The following is a 20352-nucleotide window of genomic DNA, read 5'->3' as shown; positions in this document are numbered from 1 at the left end:
TATCTAATCGAATCCTGGAACAGATGGAGTATCTGAGCATCCATATCCCTAAGAACAAGGCAAAAGCTTTAAACAGTCATCCAACAATTCAGTGTAAACCAACTCATTTTTTTAATATCCTGAAAGCAGAGTTTTTTACCTTAATGAATGATTATGCCTGGGAAATTGCACCTGCCTTAATAGTCTGCTTCATCCACTTTACTTGGGATTGACTTTGCCTTACAGAAAGCAACCATTAAAGTTTCTTTTCCCTTGCCAAAGATTTAAAAAATAGTCAAGCATTATATACAAATACAGAAACGCCTATGCCAAGTTAACAAATGAAAATTATAACTTAAAATGAGATATGCACACTGACAGTAAGTGCATTGGTATACTCTATACAAAATGATGCTGGAGAGTTTACAAACAATTGGTGATGTAAAACAGTGGTTTCCTAGGAACTTACTTAATCAGATCTTTAGAGAGCCCTAGCAAACTTCATTTTTAACAAGGGTCCCAGATGATTCTAGGTTTGATTAAAGTGTAGTTTGGGGAAGCACTTTTAACCTTCATTGTGTGTCAGATTACATATACGATAAAATTAAATTACAAACCATGTAACTGAACAAAAAAAAATATCCTTATATAAACTATTAGTAGATACCTAAATACAATATGGCTTTTAAAATGAAATCATGTGTGTATAGTTGTATTCATAAAGTACACTAATCAAAAGCTATACAACATTAACAGCAAATCAAAACACAAATGAAGATATTCCTCTGAATTTCGTGTTTCATCAAGCATCAAAAACCACCAATCTTTTAGTCCTTTTCTTGTGCATTATTCTGTATCCATATTCTGTGCATCAGATTGGATTCCTTGATTTTATTTCATTTTCTGTGTGACATTCTCCACAGATATATATCATTGGCTGCTGCTTTGGGCGTTGAACGTCCTTCTGGGTGTCCATTGTTGTACCCACGTAACATGGAGAAACTTCTCTGTGCTTGCAAACAGATTCCGACTCACGGCTGTGTCCCCTCTAAGAGTTTTATAGTGTCCGGTCTTACATTTAGGTCCTTCATCCATTTGGAGTTTATTTTTGTGTATGGTGTTAGGGAGTGTTCTAATTTCATTCTTTTACATGTAGCTGTCCAATTTTCCCAGCACCACTTATTGAAGAGACTGTCATTTCTCCATTGTATATCCTTGCCTCCTCTGTCATAGATTAGTTGACCATAGGTGCGTGGGTTTATCTCTGGGTTTTCTATCCTAATCCATTGATCTATATTTCAGTTTTTGTGCCAGTACCACATTGCCTTGATTACTGTACCTTTGTAGTATAGTCTGATTCCTCCAGCTCCGTTTTTTTCCCTCAAGATTGCTCTGGCGGGGCTTCCCTGGTGGCGCAGTGGTTAAGAATCTGCCTACCAATGTAGGGGACATGGGTTCGCACCCTGACCCAGGAAGATCACACATGCCGCGGAGCAACTAAGCCCGTGCGACACAGCTACTGAGCCTGCGCTCTAGAGCTCACGTGACACAACTACTTAGCCTACATGCCACAACTACTGAAGCCCATGTGCCTAGAGCCTGTGCTCTGCAACAAGACAAGCCACTACAGTGAGAAGCCCACGCACCGCAACAAAGAGTAGCCCCCACTCGCCACAACCAGAGAAAGCCCGCGCACAGCAACGAAGACCCAATGCAGCCAAAAATTTTTAAAAATTAAAAAAAAAAAAAAAAATATTGCTTTGGCTATTCAGGGTCTTTTGTGTCTCCATACAAATTTTAAGACTTTGTGTTCTAGTTCTGCAGAAAATGCCACTGGTAATTTGATAAGGATTGCATTGAATCTGTAGATTGCTTTGGGTAGTGTATTTATTTTCACAATACTGATTCTTCCAATCCAAGAACATGGTATATCTCTCCATCTGTGTCGTCTTTGATTTCTTTCATCAGTGTCTTCCAGTTTTCTGAGTACAGTTCTTTTACCACCTTAGGAAGGTTTATTCCTAGGTATTTTATTCTTTTTGTTGCAAGAGTAAATGGAATTGTTTCCTCAATTCCTCTTTCAGATTTTTCATCATTAGTGTATAGGAATGCAAGAGATTTCTGTGCATTAATTTTGTATCCTGCAACTTTACCAAATTCATTAATTAGCTCTAGTAGTTTTCTGGTGGCATCTTTAGGATTCTCTATGTATAGTATCATGTCATCTGCAAACAGTGACAGTTTCACTTCTTCTTTTCCAGTTTGTATTCCTTTTATTTCTTTTTCTTCTCTGATTGCCATGGCGAGGACTTCCAAAACTATGTTGAATAATAGTGGTGAGAGTGAACATCCTTGTCTTGTTCCTGACCTTAGAGGAAATGCTTTCAGTTTTTCACCATTGAGAATGATGGTTGCTGTGGGTTTGTTGTATATGGCCTTTATTATGTTGAGGTAGCTTCTCTCTATGCCCACTTTCTGGAGAGTTTTTATCATATATGGGTGTTGAATTTTGCCAAAAGCTTTTTCTGCATCTATTGAGATGATCGTATATAGTTTTTATTCTTCAATTTGTTAATATGGTGTATCACATTGATTGATTTGTGTATATTGAAGAATCCTTGCATCCCTGGGATAAATCCCACTTGATCATGGTGTATGATCCCTTTTTATGTGTTGTTGGATTCTGCTTGCTAGTATTTTGTTGAGGATTTTTGCATCTATATTCATCAGTGATACTGGTCTGTAATTTTCTTTTTTTTGTAGCATCTTTGTCTGGTTTTGGTATCAGGGTGATGGTGGCCTCATAGAATGAGTTTGGGAGTGTTCCTTCCTCTGCAATTTTTTGGAAGAGTTTGAGAAGGATGGGTGTTAGCTCTTCTCTAAATGTCTGATAGAAATCACCTGTGAAGCCATCTGGTCCTGGACTTTTGTTTGTTGGAAGATTTTTAATCACAGTTTCAATTTCATTACTTATGATTGGTGTGTTCGTATATTCTGTTTCTTCCTGGTTCAGTCTTGGAAGGTTATACCTTTCTAAGAATTTGTCCATTTCTTCCAGGTTGTCCATTTTATTGGCATAGAGTTGCTTGTAGTAGTCTCTTAGGATGCTTTGTATTGCTGCAGTGTCCATTGTAACTTCTCCTTTTTTCATTTCTAATTTTATTGATTTGAGTCCTCTCCCTGTTTTTCTTGATGAGTCTGGCTAAAGGTTTATCAATTTTGTTTATCTTCTCAAAGAACCAGCGTTCAGTTGTATTGATCTTTGCTATTGTTTTCATTGTTTCTATTTCATTTATTTCTGCTCTGATCTTTATGATTTCCTTCCTTCTACTAATTTTGGTTTTTGTTTGTTCTCCTTTCTCTAGTTCCTTTAGGTGTAAAGTTAGATTGTTTATTTGATATTTTTCTTATTTCTTGAGGTAGGCTTGTATAGCTATAAACTTCCCTCTTAGAACTGCGTTTGCTACATCCCATAGGTTTTGGATCATCGTGTTTTAGTTGTCATTTGTCTCTAGGTATTTTTTCATTTCCTCTTTGATTTCTTCACTGATCTCTTGGTTATTTAGTAACATGTTGTTCAGCCTCCACATGTTTGTGTTTTTTACGTTTTTTTCCCTGTAATTTACTTCTAATCTCACAGCGTTGTGGTCGGAAAAGATGCTAGATATGATTTCAATTTTCTTAAATTTACTGAGGCTTGAATTGTGACCCAAGATGTAATCTATCCTGGAGAATGGTCCGTGTGCACTTGAGAAGAAAGTGTAATCTGCTGTTTTTGGATGGAATGTCCTATAAATATCAATTAAATCTATCTGGTCTATTGTGCCATTTAAAGCTTGTGTTTCCTTATTAATTTTCTGTCTGGATGATCTGTCCATTGGTGTAAGTGAGGTGTTAAAGCCCCCCACTATTATTGTGTTACTGTTGATTTCCTCTTTTATAGCTGTTAGCAGTTGCCTTATGTTTTGAGGTGCTCCTATGTTGGGTGCATATATATTTATAATTGTTATATCTTCTTCTTGGATTGATCCCTTGACCATTATGTAGTGTCCTTCCTTGTGTCTTGTAACATTCTTTATTTTAAAGTCTATTTTATCTGATATGAGCATTGCTACTCCAGCTTTCATTTGATTTCCATTTGCATGGAATATCTTTTGCCATCCCCTCACTTTCAGTCTGTATGTGTCCCTAAGTCTGAAGTGGGTCTCTTGTACACAGCATATATATGGGTCTTGTTTTTGTATCCATTTAGCAAGCCTGTATCTTTTGGTTGGAGCATTTAATCCATTCACATTTAAGGTAATTATCGATATGTATGTTCCTCTTACCATTTTCTTAATTGTTTTGGGTTTGTTTTTGTAAGTCCTTTTCTTCTCTTCTGTTTCCCACTTAGAGAAGTTCCTTTAGCATTTGTTGTAGAGCTGAATTTTCTTAGCTTTTGCTTGTCTGTAAAGCTTTTGATTTCTCCGTCGAATCTGAATGAGATACTTGCTGGGTAGGGTAATCTTGGTTGTAGGTTCTTCCCTTTCATCACTTTAAGTATATCGTGCCACTCCCTTCTAGCTTGTAGAGTTTCTGCTGAGAAATCAGCTCTTAACCTTATGGGAGTTCCCTTGTATGTTGTCATTTTTCCCTTGCTGCTTTTAATAATTTTTCTTTGTATTTAATTTTTGTCAATTTGATTACTATGTGTCTCGGTGTGTTTCTCCTTTGGTTTATCCTGTATGGGACTCTCTGTGCTTCCTGGACTTGGGTGGCTATTTCCTTTCCCATGTTAGGGAAATTTTCAACTATAATCTCTTCAAATATTTCTCAGGTCCTTTCTCTCTCTCTTCTCCTTCTGGGACCCCTATAATGCGAATGTTGCTGCCTTTAATGTTGTCCCAGAGGTCTCTTAGGCTGTCTTCTTTTTTTTTTTTCTTTTTTAAAGATTCTGTACTTTAATTTATTTTTTATTTATTTATTTTTGGCTGCACTGGGTCTTTGTTGCTGCACGCGAGGTTTCTCTAGTCGGAGTGAGCGGGGGCTACTCTTTGTTGCGCTGTGTGGGCTTCTCATCGAGGTGGCTTCTCTTGTTGCGGAGCACGGGCACTAGGCGCGCGGGCTTCAGTAGTTGTGGCTTGCAGGCTCTAGAGTGCAGGCTCAGTAGTTGTGGTGCACGGGCTTAGTTGCTCCACGGCATGTGGGATCTTCCCAGACCAGGGCTCAAATCCGTGTCCCCTGCATTGGCAGGAGGATTCTTAACCATTGTGCCACCAGGGAAGCCCTGTCTTCATTTCTTTTCATTCTTTTTTCTTTATTCTGTTCCACAGCAGTGAATTCCACCATCTGTCTTCCAGGTCACTTATCTGTTCTTCTGCCTCAGTTATTCTGCTGTTGATTCCTTCTAGTGTATTTTTCATTGCAGTTATTGTATTGTTCATCTCTGTTTGTTTGTTCTTTAATTCTTCTAGGTGTTTGTTCTTTAATTCTTCTAGGACTTTGTTAAACATCTCTTGCATCTTCTTGATCTTTGCCTCCATTCTTTTTCCAAGGTCCTGTATCACCTTCACTATCACTATTCTGAATTCTTTTTCTGCAAGTTTGCCTGTCTCCACTTCATTTAATTGTTTTTCTGGGGTTTTATCTTGTTCCTTCATCTGGTACATAGCCCTCTGCCTTTTCATTTTGTCTGTCTTTCTGTGAATGTGGTTTTCCTTCCACAGGCTGCAGGATTGTCATTCTTCCTGCTTCTGCTGACTGGCCTCTGGTGGATGGGGCTATCTAAGAGGCTTGTGCAAGCTTCCTGATGGGAGGGACTGGTGGTGGGTAGAGCTGGGTGTTGCTCTGGTGGGCAGAGTTCAGTAAAACTTTAATCCCCTTGTCTGCTGATGGGTGGGGCTGAGTTCCCTCCCTGTTGGTTGTATGGGCTGAGGCAACTCAGCACTGGAGGCTACAGGCTCTTTGGTGGGGCTATATGGCGGACTTCAGGAGGGCTCACGCCAATGAGTACTTCCCAGAACTTCTGCTGCCGGTGTCCTTGTCCCTGTGGTGAGGCACAGCCACCCCCCGCCTCTGCAGGAGACCCTCTAACACTAGCAGGTACGTCTAGTTCAGTCTCCTATGGGGTCACTCCTACTTCCTTCTGGGTCCTGATGTGCACATTACTTTGTGTGTGCCCTCCAAGAGTGGAGACTCCAGTTTCCCCCAGTCCTGTCAAAGTCATGCAATCAAATCCTGCTAGCCTTCAAAGTCTGATTCATTGGGAATTCCTCCTCCCATTGCCAGATCCCCAGGTTGGGAAGCCTAACGTGGGGCTCACAACCTTCACTCCAGTGGGTGGACTTCTGTGGTATAATTGTTCTCCAGTTTGTGAGTCACCCACCCAGTGGTTGTGGGATTTGATTTTATTGTGATTGCACCCCTCCTCCCGTCTCATTGCAGCTTCTCCTTTGTCTTTGGATGTGGGGTATCTTTTTTGGTGAGTTCCAGTGTCTTCCTCTTGATGATTGTTCAGCAGTTAGTTGTGATTCTGGTGCTCTCGCAAGAGGGAGTGAGCGCACATCCTTCTACTCTGCCATCTTGAACCAAGTTACGCGTATGCAATTTTTTGCTAAGATGGATCCCACCGCAGAGGTCTGTGGGTGCATGTCCACACTTATTCTGGGGTGGCACCCCCTCCCTTTTTGACCCCCAAGGAGCCTTCCTGCGCATGTGCAGACAGGGAAATTTTCTTTGACCTCAGCAGTGGTCATCTTATCTCTTCACTTCAGCAGAGCTCAGCTTCTGCCACTACCTTTGTCCTTGGAGTGTCTGGTTGAGAACAAAGCTTTAATTTTACTCCACTTGACAAACACAGCTGTTCGACCCAGGGGCCCATCTATCTTCTACCTCACCCCCACTTGGGCCCTAGCCCAGCCAAAGCCCCCTGCCTTAGCAGGGAGGGTTCATTTTCCATTCGGATTTACACAGCCAATAACAAAATGGATGCTAAGACTGAAATAGCACAGGCTTTAATCAATGGCCAGAGAATGGAGAAGCAGGAACTTAGTTTGAAAATCAACTTCTCCTTGCAAAACCACCAGAATCACAACTAACTGCTGAACAACCATTGACAGGAAGACACTGGAACTAACCAAAAAAGATACCCCACATCCAAAGACAAAGGAGAAGCCAGAATGAGACGTTAGGAGGGGCACAATCACAATAAAATCAAATCCCATAATTCCTGGGTGGGTGACTCACAAACCGGAGAACACATACCACAGAAGTCCACCCACTGGATTGAAGGTTCTGAGCCCACATCAGGCTTCCGAACTTGGGGGTCTCGCAATGGGAGGAGGAATTCCTAGAGAATCAGACTTTGAAGGCTAGCGGGATTTGATTGCAGGACTATGACAGGACTGGGGGAAACAGAGACTCCACTCTTGGAGGGCACACACAAAGTAGTGTGCACATTGGGACCCAGGGGAAGGAGCAGTGACCCCATCAAGACTGAATCAGACCTACCTGCTAGTGTTGGAGGGTCTCCTGAAGAGGTGGGGTGTGGCTGTGTCTCACCGTGAGGACAAGGACACTGGCAGCAAAAGTTCTGGGAAGTACTCCTTGGTGTGAGCCTTCCCAGAGTCCTCCATTAGCCCCACCAAAGAGCCTGGGTAGGCTCCAGTGTTGGGTCACCTCAGGCCAAACAACCAACAGGGAGGGGACCCACCCAGGCCCACCCATCAGCAGACAAGCAGATTAAAGTTTTACTGAGCTCTGCCCACCAGAGCAACACCCAACTCTACCCACCACTGGTCCCTCCCATCAGGAAACTTTCACAAGTCTCTTAGATAGCCTCATCCACCAGAGGACAGACAGCAGAAGCAAGAAGAACTACAATCTTGCAGCCTGTGGAACAAAAACCACATTCACAGAGAGATAGACAAGATGAAAAGGCAGAGGGCTATGTACCAGATGAAGGAACAAGATAAAACCCCAGAAAAACAACTAAATGAAGTGGAGATAGGCAACCTTCCAGAAAAAGAATTCAGAATAATGATAGTGAAGATGATCCAGGACCTCGGAAAAAGAATGGAGGCAAAGATCGAGAAGATGCAAGAAATGTTTAACAAAGATCTAGAAGAATTAAAGAACAAACAAACAGAGATGAACAATACAATAACTGAAATGAAAAATACACTAGAAGGAATCAACTGCAGAATAACTCTGGCAGAAGGACGGATAAGTGACCTGGAAGACAGAATGGTGGAATTCACTGCTGCGGAACAGAATAAAGAAAAAAGAATGAAAAGAAATGAAGACAGCCTAAGAGACCTCTGGGACAACATTAAACGCAACAACATTCGCATAATAGGGGTCCCAGAAGGAGAAGAGAGAGAGAAAGGACTTGAGAAATATTTGAAGAGATTATAGTTGAAAATTTCCCTAACATGGGAAAGGAAATAGCCACCCAAGTCCAGGAAGCACAGAGAGTCCCATACAGGATAAACCCAAGGAGAAACACGCCGAGACACATAGTAATCAAATTGGCAAAAATTAAATACAAAGAAAAATTATTGAAAGCAGCAAGGGAAAAATGACAACATACAAGGGAACTCCCATAAGGTTAAGAGCTGATTTCTCAGCAGAAACTCTACAAGCTAGAAGGGAGTGGCACGATATACTTAAAGTGATGAAAGGGAAGACCCTACAACCAAGATTACCCTACCCAGCAAGGATCTCATTCAGATTCGATGGAGAAATCAAAAGCTTTATAGACAAGCAAAAGCTAAGAGAATTCAGCACCACCAAACCAGCTCTACAACAAATGCTAAAGGAAGTTCTCTAGGTGGGAAACACAAGAGAAGAAAAGGACCTACAAAAAAAACCCCAAAACAATTTAAAAATGGTAATAGGAACATACATATCAATAATTACCTTAAACGTGAATGGATTAAATACTCCAACCAAAAGACACAGGCTCTCTGAATGGATACAAAAACAACACCCATATATATGCTGTCTACAAGAGACCCACCTCAGACCTATGGACACATACAGACTGAAAGTGAGAGGATGGAAAAAGGTATTCCATGCAAATGGAAATCAAAAGAAAGATGGAGTAGCAATACTCATATCAGATAAAATAGACTTTAAAATAAAGAATGTTACAAGAGACAAGGAAGGACATTACATAATGATCAAGGGATCAATCCAAGAAGAAGATATAACAATTATAAATATATATGCACCCAACATAGGAGCACCTCAATACATAAGGCAACTGCTAACAGCTATAAAAGAGGGAATCAACAGTAACACAATAATAGTGGGGGACTTTAACACCTCACTTACACCAATGGACAGTTCATCCAAACAGAAAATTAGTAAGGGAACACAAGCTTTAAATGACACAATAGACCAGATAGATTTAATTGATATTTATAGGACATTCCATCCCAAAACAGCAGATTACACTTTCTTATCAAGTGCACATGGAACATTCTCTAGGATAGATCACATCTTGGGTCACAAATCAAGCCTCAGTAAATTTACGAAAATTGAAATCATATTAAGCATCTATTCCGACCACAACGCTATGACATTAGAAATCAATTACAGGGAAAAAAACGTAAAAAACACAAACACATCGTGGCTAAACAATACGTTACTAAATAACCAAGATATTACTGAAGAAATCAAAGAGGAAATCAAAAAATACCTAGAGACAAATGACAATGAAAACATGATGATCCAAAACCTATGGGATGCAGCAAAAGCAGTTCTCAGAGGGAAGTTTATACCTATACAAGCCTACCTCAAGAAACAAGAAAAATCTCAAATAAACAATCTAACCTTACACCTAAAGGAACTAGAGAAAGAAGAACCAAAAAACCCCAGAATTAGTAGAAGGAAGGAAATCATAAAGATCAGAGCAGAAATAAATGAAATAGAAACAACGAAAACAATAGCAAAGATCAATACAACTGAAAGCTGGTTCTTTGAGAAGATAAACAAAATTGATAAACCTTTAGCCAGACTCATCAAGAAAAAGAGGGAGAGGACTCAAATCAATAAAATTAGAAATGAAAAAAGGAGAAGTTACAATGGACACTGCAGCAATACAAAGCATCCTAAGAGACTACTACAAGCAACTCTATGCCAATAAAATGGACAACCTGGAAGAAATGGACAAATTCTTAGAAAGGTATAACCTTCCAAGACTGAACCAGGAAGAAATGGAAAATATGCACAGACAAATCACAAGTAATGAAATTGAAATTGTGATTAAAAATCTTCCAACAAACAAAAGTCCAGGACCAGATGGCTTCACAGGTGAATTCTATCAGACATTTAGAGAAGAGCTAACACCCATCCTTCTCAAACTCTTCCAAAAAATTGCAGAGGAAGGAACACTCCCAAACTCATTCTATGAGGCCACCATCACCCTGATACCAAAACCAGACAAAGATACTACAAAAAAAGAAAATTACAGACCAATATCACTGATGAATATAGATGCAAAAATCCTCAACAAAATACTAGCAAGCAGAATCCAACAACACATAAAAAGGGATCATACACCATGATCAAGTGGGGTTTATCCCAGGGATGCAAGGATTCTTCAATATACGCAAGTCAATCAATGTGATATACCATATTAACAAATTGAAGAATAAAAACCATATATGATCATCTCAATAGATGCAGAAAAAGCTTTTGGCAAAATTCAACACCCATATATGATAAAAACTCTCCAGAAAGTGGGCATAGAGAGAAGCTACCTCAACATAATAAAGGCCATATACAACAAACCCACAGCAACCATCATTCTCAATGGTGAAAAACTGAAAGCATTTCCTCTAAGGTCAGGAACAAGACAAGGATGTTCACTCTCACCACTATTATTCAACATAGTTTTGGAAGTCCTCGCCATGGCAATCAGAGAAGAAAAAGAAACAAAAGGAATACAAACTGGAAAAGAAGAAGTGAAACTGTCACTGTTTGCAGATGACATGATACTATACATAGAGAATCCTAAAGATGCTACCAGAAAACTACTAGAGCTAATCAATGAATTTGGTTAAGTTGCAGGATACAAAATTAATGCACAGAAATCTCTTGCATTCCTATACACTAATGATGAAAAATCTGAAAGAGAAATTAAGGAAACACTCCCATTTACCATTGCAATGAGACAAATAAAATACCTAGGAATAAACCTACCTTGGGAGACAAAAGACCTGTATGCAGAAAACTATAAGACACTGATGAAAGAAATTAAAGATGATACCAACAAATGGAGAGATATACCATGTTCTTGGATTGGAAGAATCAATATTGTGAAAATGACTATACTATCCAAAGCAATCTACAGATTCAATGCAATCCCTATCAAATTACCAATGGCATTTTTTAAGGAACTAGAACAAAAAATCTTAAAATTTGCGTGGAGACACAAAAGATCCCGAATAGCCAAAACAGTCTTGAGGGAAAAAAACGGAGCTGGAGGAATCAGACTCCCTGACTTCAGACTATACTACAAAGCTACAGTAATCAAGACAATATGGTACTGGCACAAAAACAGAAATATATATTAATGGAACAAGGTAGAAAGCCCAGAGATAAGCCCACTCATCTATGGTCAACTAATCTATGAAAAGTAGGCAAGGATATACAATGGAGAAATGACAGTCTCTTCAATAAGTGGTGCTGGGAAAACTGGACGGCTACATGTAAAATAATGAAATTAGAACACTCCCTAACACCATACACAAAAATAAACTCAAAATGGATTAGAGACCTAAATGTAAGACCGGACACTATAAAACTCTTAGAGGAAAACATAGGAACACTCTTTGACATAAATCACAGTAAGATCTTTTTTCATCTGCCTGCTAGAGTAATGGAAATAAAAACAAAAATATACAAATGGGACCTAATGAAACTTAAAAGCTTTTGCACAGCAAAGGAAACCAGAAACAAGATGAAAAGACAACCCTCTGAATGGGAGAAAATATTTGCAAACGAATCAACAGACAAGGGATTAATCTCCAAAATATATAAACAGCTCATGCAGCTCAATATTAAAAAAACAAACAACCCAATCCAAAAATGGGCAGAAGACCTAAATAGACGTTTCTCCAAAAAGACATACAGATGGCCAAGAAGCACATGAAAGCTGCTCAACATCACTAATTATTAGAGAAATGCAAATCAAAACTACAATGAGGTATCACCTCACACCAGTTAGAATGGGCATCATCAGAAAATCTACAAACAAGAATGCTGGAGAGGGTGTGGAGAAAAGGGAACCCTCTTGCACTGTTGGTGGGAATGTAAATTGATACAGCCACTATGAAGAACAGTATGGAGGTTCCTTAAAAAACTAAAAATAGAATTACCATATGACCCAGCAATCCCACTACTGGGCATATACCCAGAGAAAACCATAATTCGGAGAGACACATGCACCCCAATGTTCATTGCAGCACTATTTACAATAGCCAGGTCATGGAAGTAACCTACATGCCCATCGACAGACAAATGGATAAAGAAGAAGTGGTACATATATACAATGGAATATTACTCAGCCATAAAAAGGAATAAAATTGGGTCATTTGTAGAGACGTGGATGGATCTAGAGACTGTCATGCAGAGTGAAGTATGTCAGAAATAGAAAAACAAATATCATATATTAACACATATATGTGGAACCTAGAAAAATGGTACAGATGAACCGGTTTGCAGGGCAGAAATTGAGACACAGATGTAGACAACAAATGTATGGACACCAAGGGGGAAAAGCAGCAGGGGGTGGGGTTGGTGGTGTGATGAATTGGGAGATTGGGATTGACATGTATACACTGATGTGTATAAAATGGATGACTAATGAGAACCTGCTCTATAAAAGAATAAATAAAATAAAATTCAAAAAAAAAAAGAAAAAAAAAATAGTAATGTGCCAGTGTTACTGTCTTACTTTTATAAATGTACCACAGTTATGTATTAGGAGCAAATGGGTGAAGAGTATAAGGGAAGTCTGTATTCTCTGTAACTTTTCTGTAAATCTAAAATTACTCCAAAATAAAATGTTTATTTAAAAAAAAAAAAAATCAACTTCTCAACCTGCTTGAGACACTACATATACAGGAGGGTCGAGGTAAAAGGAGGGAACTGAGTAAAGTGAGGGAGGAGGACTTCTCTGGAGGTCCAGTGCTTAAGACTCCAAGCTTCCACTGCAGGGGGGCATGGGTTCAATCCCTGTTCAGGGAACTGAGATCCCGCATGCCAAGCAGCGCAGCAAAAAAAAAAAGAGAGTGAGGAATATATATGACTTATCTGAGAACAGAGGTGTGGTATGCTAGGAACTGGGACAACACCCGTTTTACAACACCCGTTTTCAGTCCTTCTATGGGCTCTTCTGGCTCTTCCCATGGCAATTGTCAACTATCAGGTGTGTTATTTACCATGCAAATGTATTACAGTGAGCATATAATGAGGGTCTACTGAAGGTCAGGTTTTCTACCACCTTGGACATAGCTGGTTCTAACTGGTTTGGTGGGCTCTTGTTTTTCTCTTCTGGTGGTTTCCTGTAAGACTAGGGTAACACCTCCCTGCAGCTGAAGGGGGAGGATTAGAGCTCAAGGCTAACAGTCTTGGTAACATTTGGAGAGGGGAATGGGCAGATCTGTAGAAAACATAGGATGCAGAACTGGCAAGTTAAATGACTTATTAGATATGAGAAGGAAAGAGAGGGAAGAGAAACATTAAGCACTTAGCTATGCTGGGCATTGAAGTAGCCCTTTCATATACATCAACACATTTAATGTGCCCACAGATCTGAGAGACGGGTTTGGTGAACTCTGTTTTGCAGATGAGGAAATAGGCTTAGGTAGGGCCTGATGCTATTATTTCTCCACTTGAGGCAGGCCAAGCCGTTTGTAGTTGATGTGAGCAAATTTTGTAATAAAATCTAGGACACGGAAAACTGTACTTGCTTTTGGCATAATATGGCCAAAGTTATTGGACAGACTGAATAAGATCAAAGTCACATTATTAGAAGGGCTCGCTTTTCTTGAGTACCAGAGGAGTTGGTCCCCAGAAGGAAATTAATTTTCATGGTGGTGAATTATGTTAGATTTTAGGCACATTAGGCCCAAACCAACAACACCTCACCTATGGGCTTATATCCCGCTTCAGTCAAAGGGCCCAGATCTCTCTTCTAACAGTGGTCAGCAAAAACGAAGTTGGGAGGAAATCTTTTAACACTTCGAGAATGCTGGCCAAGGGAAAATTTGCAAGACTAAAGAATGGATTGGAGGGCTGGGTCTTCATTGTTCTGTGGAGGGGAGGTAGGTTTTGAGGAAGATGGGGGAGGGGCCATGGAAAGGCTTGAAGGAGAGGATCTCCGCAGGAGGAGGAGGAGGAGCTCTTTTTGGAAAATTAGGGTAACCGGTTAGGATATCCTGTGAAAACTGAAGCAATGAGGTTGTGCTCCTCTGGCGGTACATGGGTGCAAGTTATCCAAAGCAAGGGCAGAAATCTCAGTATCCTTGTTACTCCATGTGATTTTGGGATTCTCCTCTGGGCCTCCAGTGAAGAGTTCCTGAGTCTGGGAATGGCTCCGGCAGTAGTGGATTTGGGGTTAAGGATAATCCCACTCCTTGGTCAGTGGATGGGCAGTGGTCCACGCCTCTACTGTCGACGACTGGACATCGAAGGCACCAACTGGCAGACGAGACCCAGGCAGAAGCGACTGTAAGGCTGAATCCCCTTTCTTTCTCCATTTCAGAGGGTGACTAGAGAACTAGGAGGACATAAAGGTGATGTATGTGTGCAGAGGGGCTGGCAGAGTTATTGTTTGCTGATGAGGTCCAGAGATTCGGACTGAGGTTTGTAATCCCAAAGCCCTCCCACTTTTCATGGCGGGTGACCTACGTTTCAGTATTGGGTATGTGAGGGTGCTCTTAATGAGGCCGGAAAAGAAAAAAAAATTGTGTTGTGGTGTCGTAGTAGTCTGCTCTGAGACTTGATGCCAATGTTTCTTAAATCTTGGTGGCCAGAACCTGGGAGAAGCTGCTCTTCTAACTAAAGCAGCTTGCAGTTTTCTGATTTATGTTTCAATGAAGACCACTCTTTTGTTTTGGAGAATTCCTTTCCAATACTTGAGTGGTCTTCTTGGTTTGGCAAAAGCAAAGACTTACTTCTATAGTGGAATGGACAGTTGGGAAACAGCTGAACTGCCCTGCATAATAATGCCAATGGTAATCTCCTTTTAAGTTAACTTGCGAGTCCAGCCTGAAATGGGTAGACGCAAATGTGGAAGGGAAATTATCTTCTGTTGGTGACACGTAGAAGTTGTTGAGAAGAGTGGAGAGATGACCTTGAGGGGCCCAGAATCCTTTTGGGAGGCAATGGGCTATAGATGCTGTACTTGTAATAGCCACTTCTGAATCTTCTCAGCTTTATATTAATAATTCTCCTATTATTCCCAAACTATCTGTAACAGACAGGTGTTAGCTATATTTTAGGGAATTGAGGGAGGATCCCATGTTCACACTTAGAATTTGCTTCTACCCTCTAGGACCTGCCCTCATCCCCCCAGGCCAGTGTGGTGGTAGCCACAGGTGGGTAGCTGTTGCTTCTGGGGCTCTAGTGGGTGGCTTGCTGCAGAAAGAATCTAGGAAGAATGTCTATTGAGCAAATGATGAGGCTTACTGGGGAGTGCCTGTGTTGAAGTTCAAGCAAATCTGGATGTCTGACCTTAACTGAATCACAGATTAAGGATCAAGTGCATTCAGGGATGGATTCGTGGGGCATGAAAACATTTGAGGATTCCCAAGAGTGTTGGGCCAGGGGACTGGATTTTCCTTTAGTAAGAGGGTGGGTCCTTTTCTGTTGTTGATAATTAACCTTAAGTAGGACCTCTAGATAAGAGAGGGAGAGTAATTAGCAGCACTCCCTGCCAGCTCAGGGGGGGACTAGTAGGTACTAGTAGGCCACAGGTAGCTTTTCATCCTTAAGTTTCTGTGAAGCCTTCCTTGAGTTGTGCCCTTTCCTTAACTTCCCTAGCCGACGGTTTTCCTTTCTCTGGCTCCTACTGCACTTTCTACCCACCTTTATCAGAGCAGCCAATTATCTTTTTAAAAATTTAATTGAAGTATAGTTTACTTACAGCCAATTATCTTGTATTGTAATTTGTAATCATGTTTCTGCCAGTAGATGGACTTCAAGGGCGAGGGACTGTGGCGCTGGTACACAGACTGCGGTTCAAATTCCAGCTGTGCCACTAGCTAGCTTTTTGACTTTAGGCAATTACTTAATCGCTCTATGCCTGGATTTCCTTATTAAAAATGGGCACAAGGCTCCGCATCGCCTGCGGTTGCTGGGAGAAATGAAGGTGACTGCGTGTAAAATACCAGACATAAAGTATGTGAAAAGTAAGGGGCGCCTAGCAGCGTAAACGTTTGTTAATTAACCTGACTAACCTTTATTTGGTGCACTCACCAAATTTACTGATCACCTACTGTGTTTCAGGGCTGGGAGCGCTCCCTCCCGGGTGGAGAAACCTCACGAGCGGCCCGTGGGCCTTGTCCCGCGGGCAGCCTCAGGACTGGCTCCGCCGAAGAGAAAACCCCGCCCACAGCCCTTGCGATCTTGTTAGCGATTGGGCTGGGACCATCCCGCAGGCATTCTGGTTGCTAGGCTCGGGAGGTGGGGACCTAGGTTGCGCCTGCGCAGGTTTGAGGGCGAAGATGCTTTCCGGTCGGGCGGGAGGAGGTGACGTCAGAAGCGGTGGCAAGCGGGGGCGTCCTGCAGCTCAATGACGTTGTATCTGTGGGCCCTAGGACCGCGTCACAAGTCGGCGACTGAGCTTTGGCGTTGGTGGCCGAGGCAGCGAAGGCGGCAGCGGCGGCGACAGCTCTGGGGTTTGCGTCTCGGGGTGTGTCGGCCGCCGCTGCTGCTTGGGCCTGGTATGTACAAATGGCTGGTTAGGATTCTCGGCACCATTTTCCGTTTCTGTGATCGGCCGGTGCCCCCTGCCCGGGCCCTCCTGAAGAGGCGGCGCTCGAACAGGTGAGAGGAGAGGGGGCCGAGCGCTGGCCTGGCTGTTCCCCTCCCCCACCCCGGTCTCGGCCGGCATAGGGCTGATCCAGCCAGGCAGGCCCCGCTCGGCAGAAACAGGTAGCTGGGGCGGAGGCGGTAGAGGTGCGTGTCGCGGATGCCCTGGTGACGTAGTCGCTCCTCCGCGCTGTGCAGATGCGAATCCTGATGATGGAAGGAGCTAGTGGTCGGTGATGGTTAGGCTCTTTCTTGTCAGAGTCCAAGCTGGTTGCTGTCAACAAATGGGGCTGTATCATATTTTGCTGCTCTTAGGTTGAAAACTGAAAATTGAAGGAGTACTGTCTTTGTGTGGCTCCTGTTTACAAAGCACACTCCCAAGTGTTATCTGTGCGCAATAAGTGCAGGTAAGGGAAGTGAGACTCACAGCTTGCCCAAAGCCCTTTCGATTACACTTACTGTTCTCTTAGCACCAAGAGACAGCAGCTGTCTTGTTTTGAAACAACTGTCAAACTCTGTGTGTGTGTGTGTGTGTGTGTGTGTGTGTGTGTGTGTGTGTTTTGCTGGGGAGGGAGAGTGATTCTGTGCTTTAGAATTAGTGTATGAGAAAAAAAAGTAGGTACTTGATTCCTTTAAAAAGATCACTAGTCTGTACTCCAAAATTCAGTTAAAATTTTTGGGAAACTAAAAGTTGTTCTTAGCATTTACCTGTTGGTTTGTCCCATTTCATAGTGTCTACCCCCTTCCCTAAGAATTAATCTAGAGAATAAAGTACCATACCAATTCTATACATAACCTCCCAACTTTTAATGATCAAGTGTTAATTTCATTTTTTTAAATTAAGCCTCAAGATCATTGGAGGATGGTTTCTTGGAGCTTGAGAAAACAAGATGATTACTTAATGTATGAGTCTAAGAATTCAGATCATTGATGAATTGGCTGTGAGCTAAATTCCATCATGTGTTCCAGAGAGGGCAAGGTTTTAACGTATTCTTTCTACCTTTCTGTAGGGTTGATATAAGGATCATTTGACAACAAGTTGTAAAGTACCTAAAATGATGCTTAGGGTATATAAGGGTAGTGTTTGTATATTCTGCCCCAAGGGCCTTGTGCAGAGGCTGGTGCGTGATAGGCACTTGGTACATATTTATTGAATAAGGAAATGTTAATTTCCTCTCCCCTGTCCTTTATTTTTACTGCGAATCTCTGCTGGTCAGGGAAATAGTGGCTTGTAGGTCAAACTCCTGTTCTTTACCACATCCTTTATCTAAAACAACTCTTTTAAATGTAAGCCATTTTTCAGTCCAGATGAAGATAGTAAGTCTTGTTGGGATGTTTAAAGTTATGAACTGAATGGTATTCTCCTGGGATTTATTCTGTTCATTTTTTTTGTAAATATGATCATTCATAATCATCTTTAGAAGGATGATTATACCATGAACCTTTAACATTCTTGAGGTATAGGTCCAAAAAGTTTCCTGAATTTCCAAATTCTTTGTTATCACTGTAACATAGTTTCCATGATAAAAATGCAGTTAAATATAACACCTTTTTCTGGCTGAGAACTATCTTTTGAGGCTTCTTGTATTGTCTACTTCTATCTGAAGTAGAAAGTGACTTTCTTTGGGGAGGGTGTCATCTTTCAAAAGGAAATTATTTGTTCTTAAATCATTTCTGGAGAGAAAAGGAATAGCATAGTCCTAAGCTTTTACCTATATTCATTTACTAGTTAAGGGATTTCTGACCAGTTTCATGTTTGTACTTTAGCCAGACTACAGATTATTATGTAATAGGGAGTTTTGGATCTCATATAGTTGAAACCATAGTGTTACGTCCTCAAATGCTAAAGGCCTACTATAGCATAAACGTTAGTTGGATCTCATTTTATGACAAAGTGAATGGAAGGGGGTGTGTTGCATGAATAGTAAGCTTACTTATAGGAGTGCGTATGTGTGTATATGAATATATACATATATATCTCTTTTCTCTTTTTTCAGCACTCTGCTTTCTACAGTGGACGCTGATGAAATACCAGCCAAAAGACCGAGATTAGGTATTAAATATTAATTTTAAAAGTTAGTTTTTTAAATAAGAAAAGTTTATGTATGGACAAAATTCAAAAGATAAAAAGTACATACAGTGAAAAGTAAGTCTCTTTCCTGTCCCTCTTCTACTCAGTTATCTTCTCTAGAGGTAACCAGTGTTAGCAGAGATGTAAGTATCTTTCCAGATAAATAAGCCTGTATGTTGAAAGTGCATTTCAAAATTCCGAATCTTCCTATAAAGAAAAGGTGCTTTTTAAATTTGGGGAGAAAACACTGTAAAAACTACTTCAAACTGAGTCATCTAGTTCGGATAGCTGAGTGAACCAGTGTAATCTGTTGCCTCAAATTGTTTACTTCCCTATACCTGAAGGGCTAGACGTTGCTTGGTAGAAGAGAATAAAACTAGATTAGAGTAAAGAGAAAAGGCACAATGGAATACTATAGTAATATTTTCCTCTTTCTCAAAAATGCACGTGAATTTGAATCTACCTCCGGATGAGGTAAAGAGTGGACATGCCTGTGTTAAGATTTCATTTAAATCCAATGAGTGCTTATTGAGCCTGTCTTACTGTTAAGCAATGTGTTAGGTTCCACAGGAAGTACAAAAATAAGTATGACAGGGTCTCTTTTTAAGGATCTTAAAATTGTAGGGGGTGTATGATTATATAGTGGGGGGTTTTAAGACAAGTACATAAATAATACTAATGTCTATGAGGATATGATAAGTGATATAAGAAAGGTAGTAACAAAATACTGTCCAATTTTCTTCTGGTTAAGAGTCTCGGTAAATAATTTGATGAAGGATCTAATATGTGAAATGAGTCTTGAAGCATAGATAGGGTATCGACAGAGAGCAATAGGAAGGAAAAGCATTCTAGGCAGAGGGAACAGTATGGGAAATTGTGTAATTCAGGAAATAGCAAATAGAACTTAGGGAAAAAGTTGACCAAAGAGAGAGTTCAAAATACAGAGGGACTTTGAATGCCAGGAATTTATACTAAATTCATTAGGACAGTATTTCCCAAAGCACAGGATAGATACCAATTCAAGAAACGATTTTAGGAGATACAACATTCATAGCATTAAGTATCATCTGAATTATGTTATAAACTAAAAATGTTGTATCCTTTTCAGTTATTTTTAATTTATGATTATTTTAAGCAGAAAACATGTTGATTTAATGCTAGCATGTATTTAAAACTTGTCTAATACATGCTAATCTTCCCTTTTTTAACAGGCCCAGCTAGAACTTAATATTGTTGTTTTCATTTCCTCATAAGGCAAATGAGGTTGCTTTACATCA

General features: G+C 40.7%; 1 protein-coding gene and 1 pseudogene across 1 annotated transcript in view; one reads left to right on the top strand and one right to left on the bottom strand.

Moving 5' to 3' along the window:
- Window positions 1-781: 781 nt before the first annotated feature.
- On the bottom strand, window positions 782-955 carry LOC133093460 (DNA-directed RNA polymerases I, II, and III subunit RPABC4-like; annotated as a pseudogene).
- Window positions 956-16810: 15855 nt separating this feature from the next.
- SENP2 (SUMO specific peptidase 2) overlaps window positions 16811-20352 on the top strand; it is a 30942-nt gene continuing 27400 nt past the window's right edge. The window contains exons 1-2 of the mRNA XM_061193309.1: window positions 16811-17019; window positions 19002-19057. Of these exons, the coding sequence (XP_061049292.1) occupies window positions 16919-17019; window positions 19002-19057 (157 nt within the window). The 5' untranslated portion in view covers window positions 16811-16918. The remainder of the gene's footprint in view (window positions 17020-19001; window positions 19058-20352) is intronic.

This window comes from Eubalaena glacialis, chromosome 6, assembly GCF_028564815.1.
Source record: "Eubalaena glacialis isolate mEubGla1 chromosome 6, mEubGla1.1.hap2.+ XY, whole genome shotgun sequence".
NCBI lineage: Eukaryota > Metazoa > Chordata > Mammalia > Artiodactyla > Balaenidae > Eubalaena > Eubalaena glacialis.
Note: the sequence above shows the minus strand (reverse complement) of the source record. Positions and strands in the feature narration are given on the sequence as shown.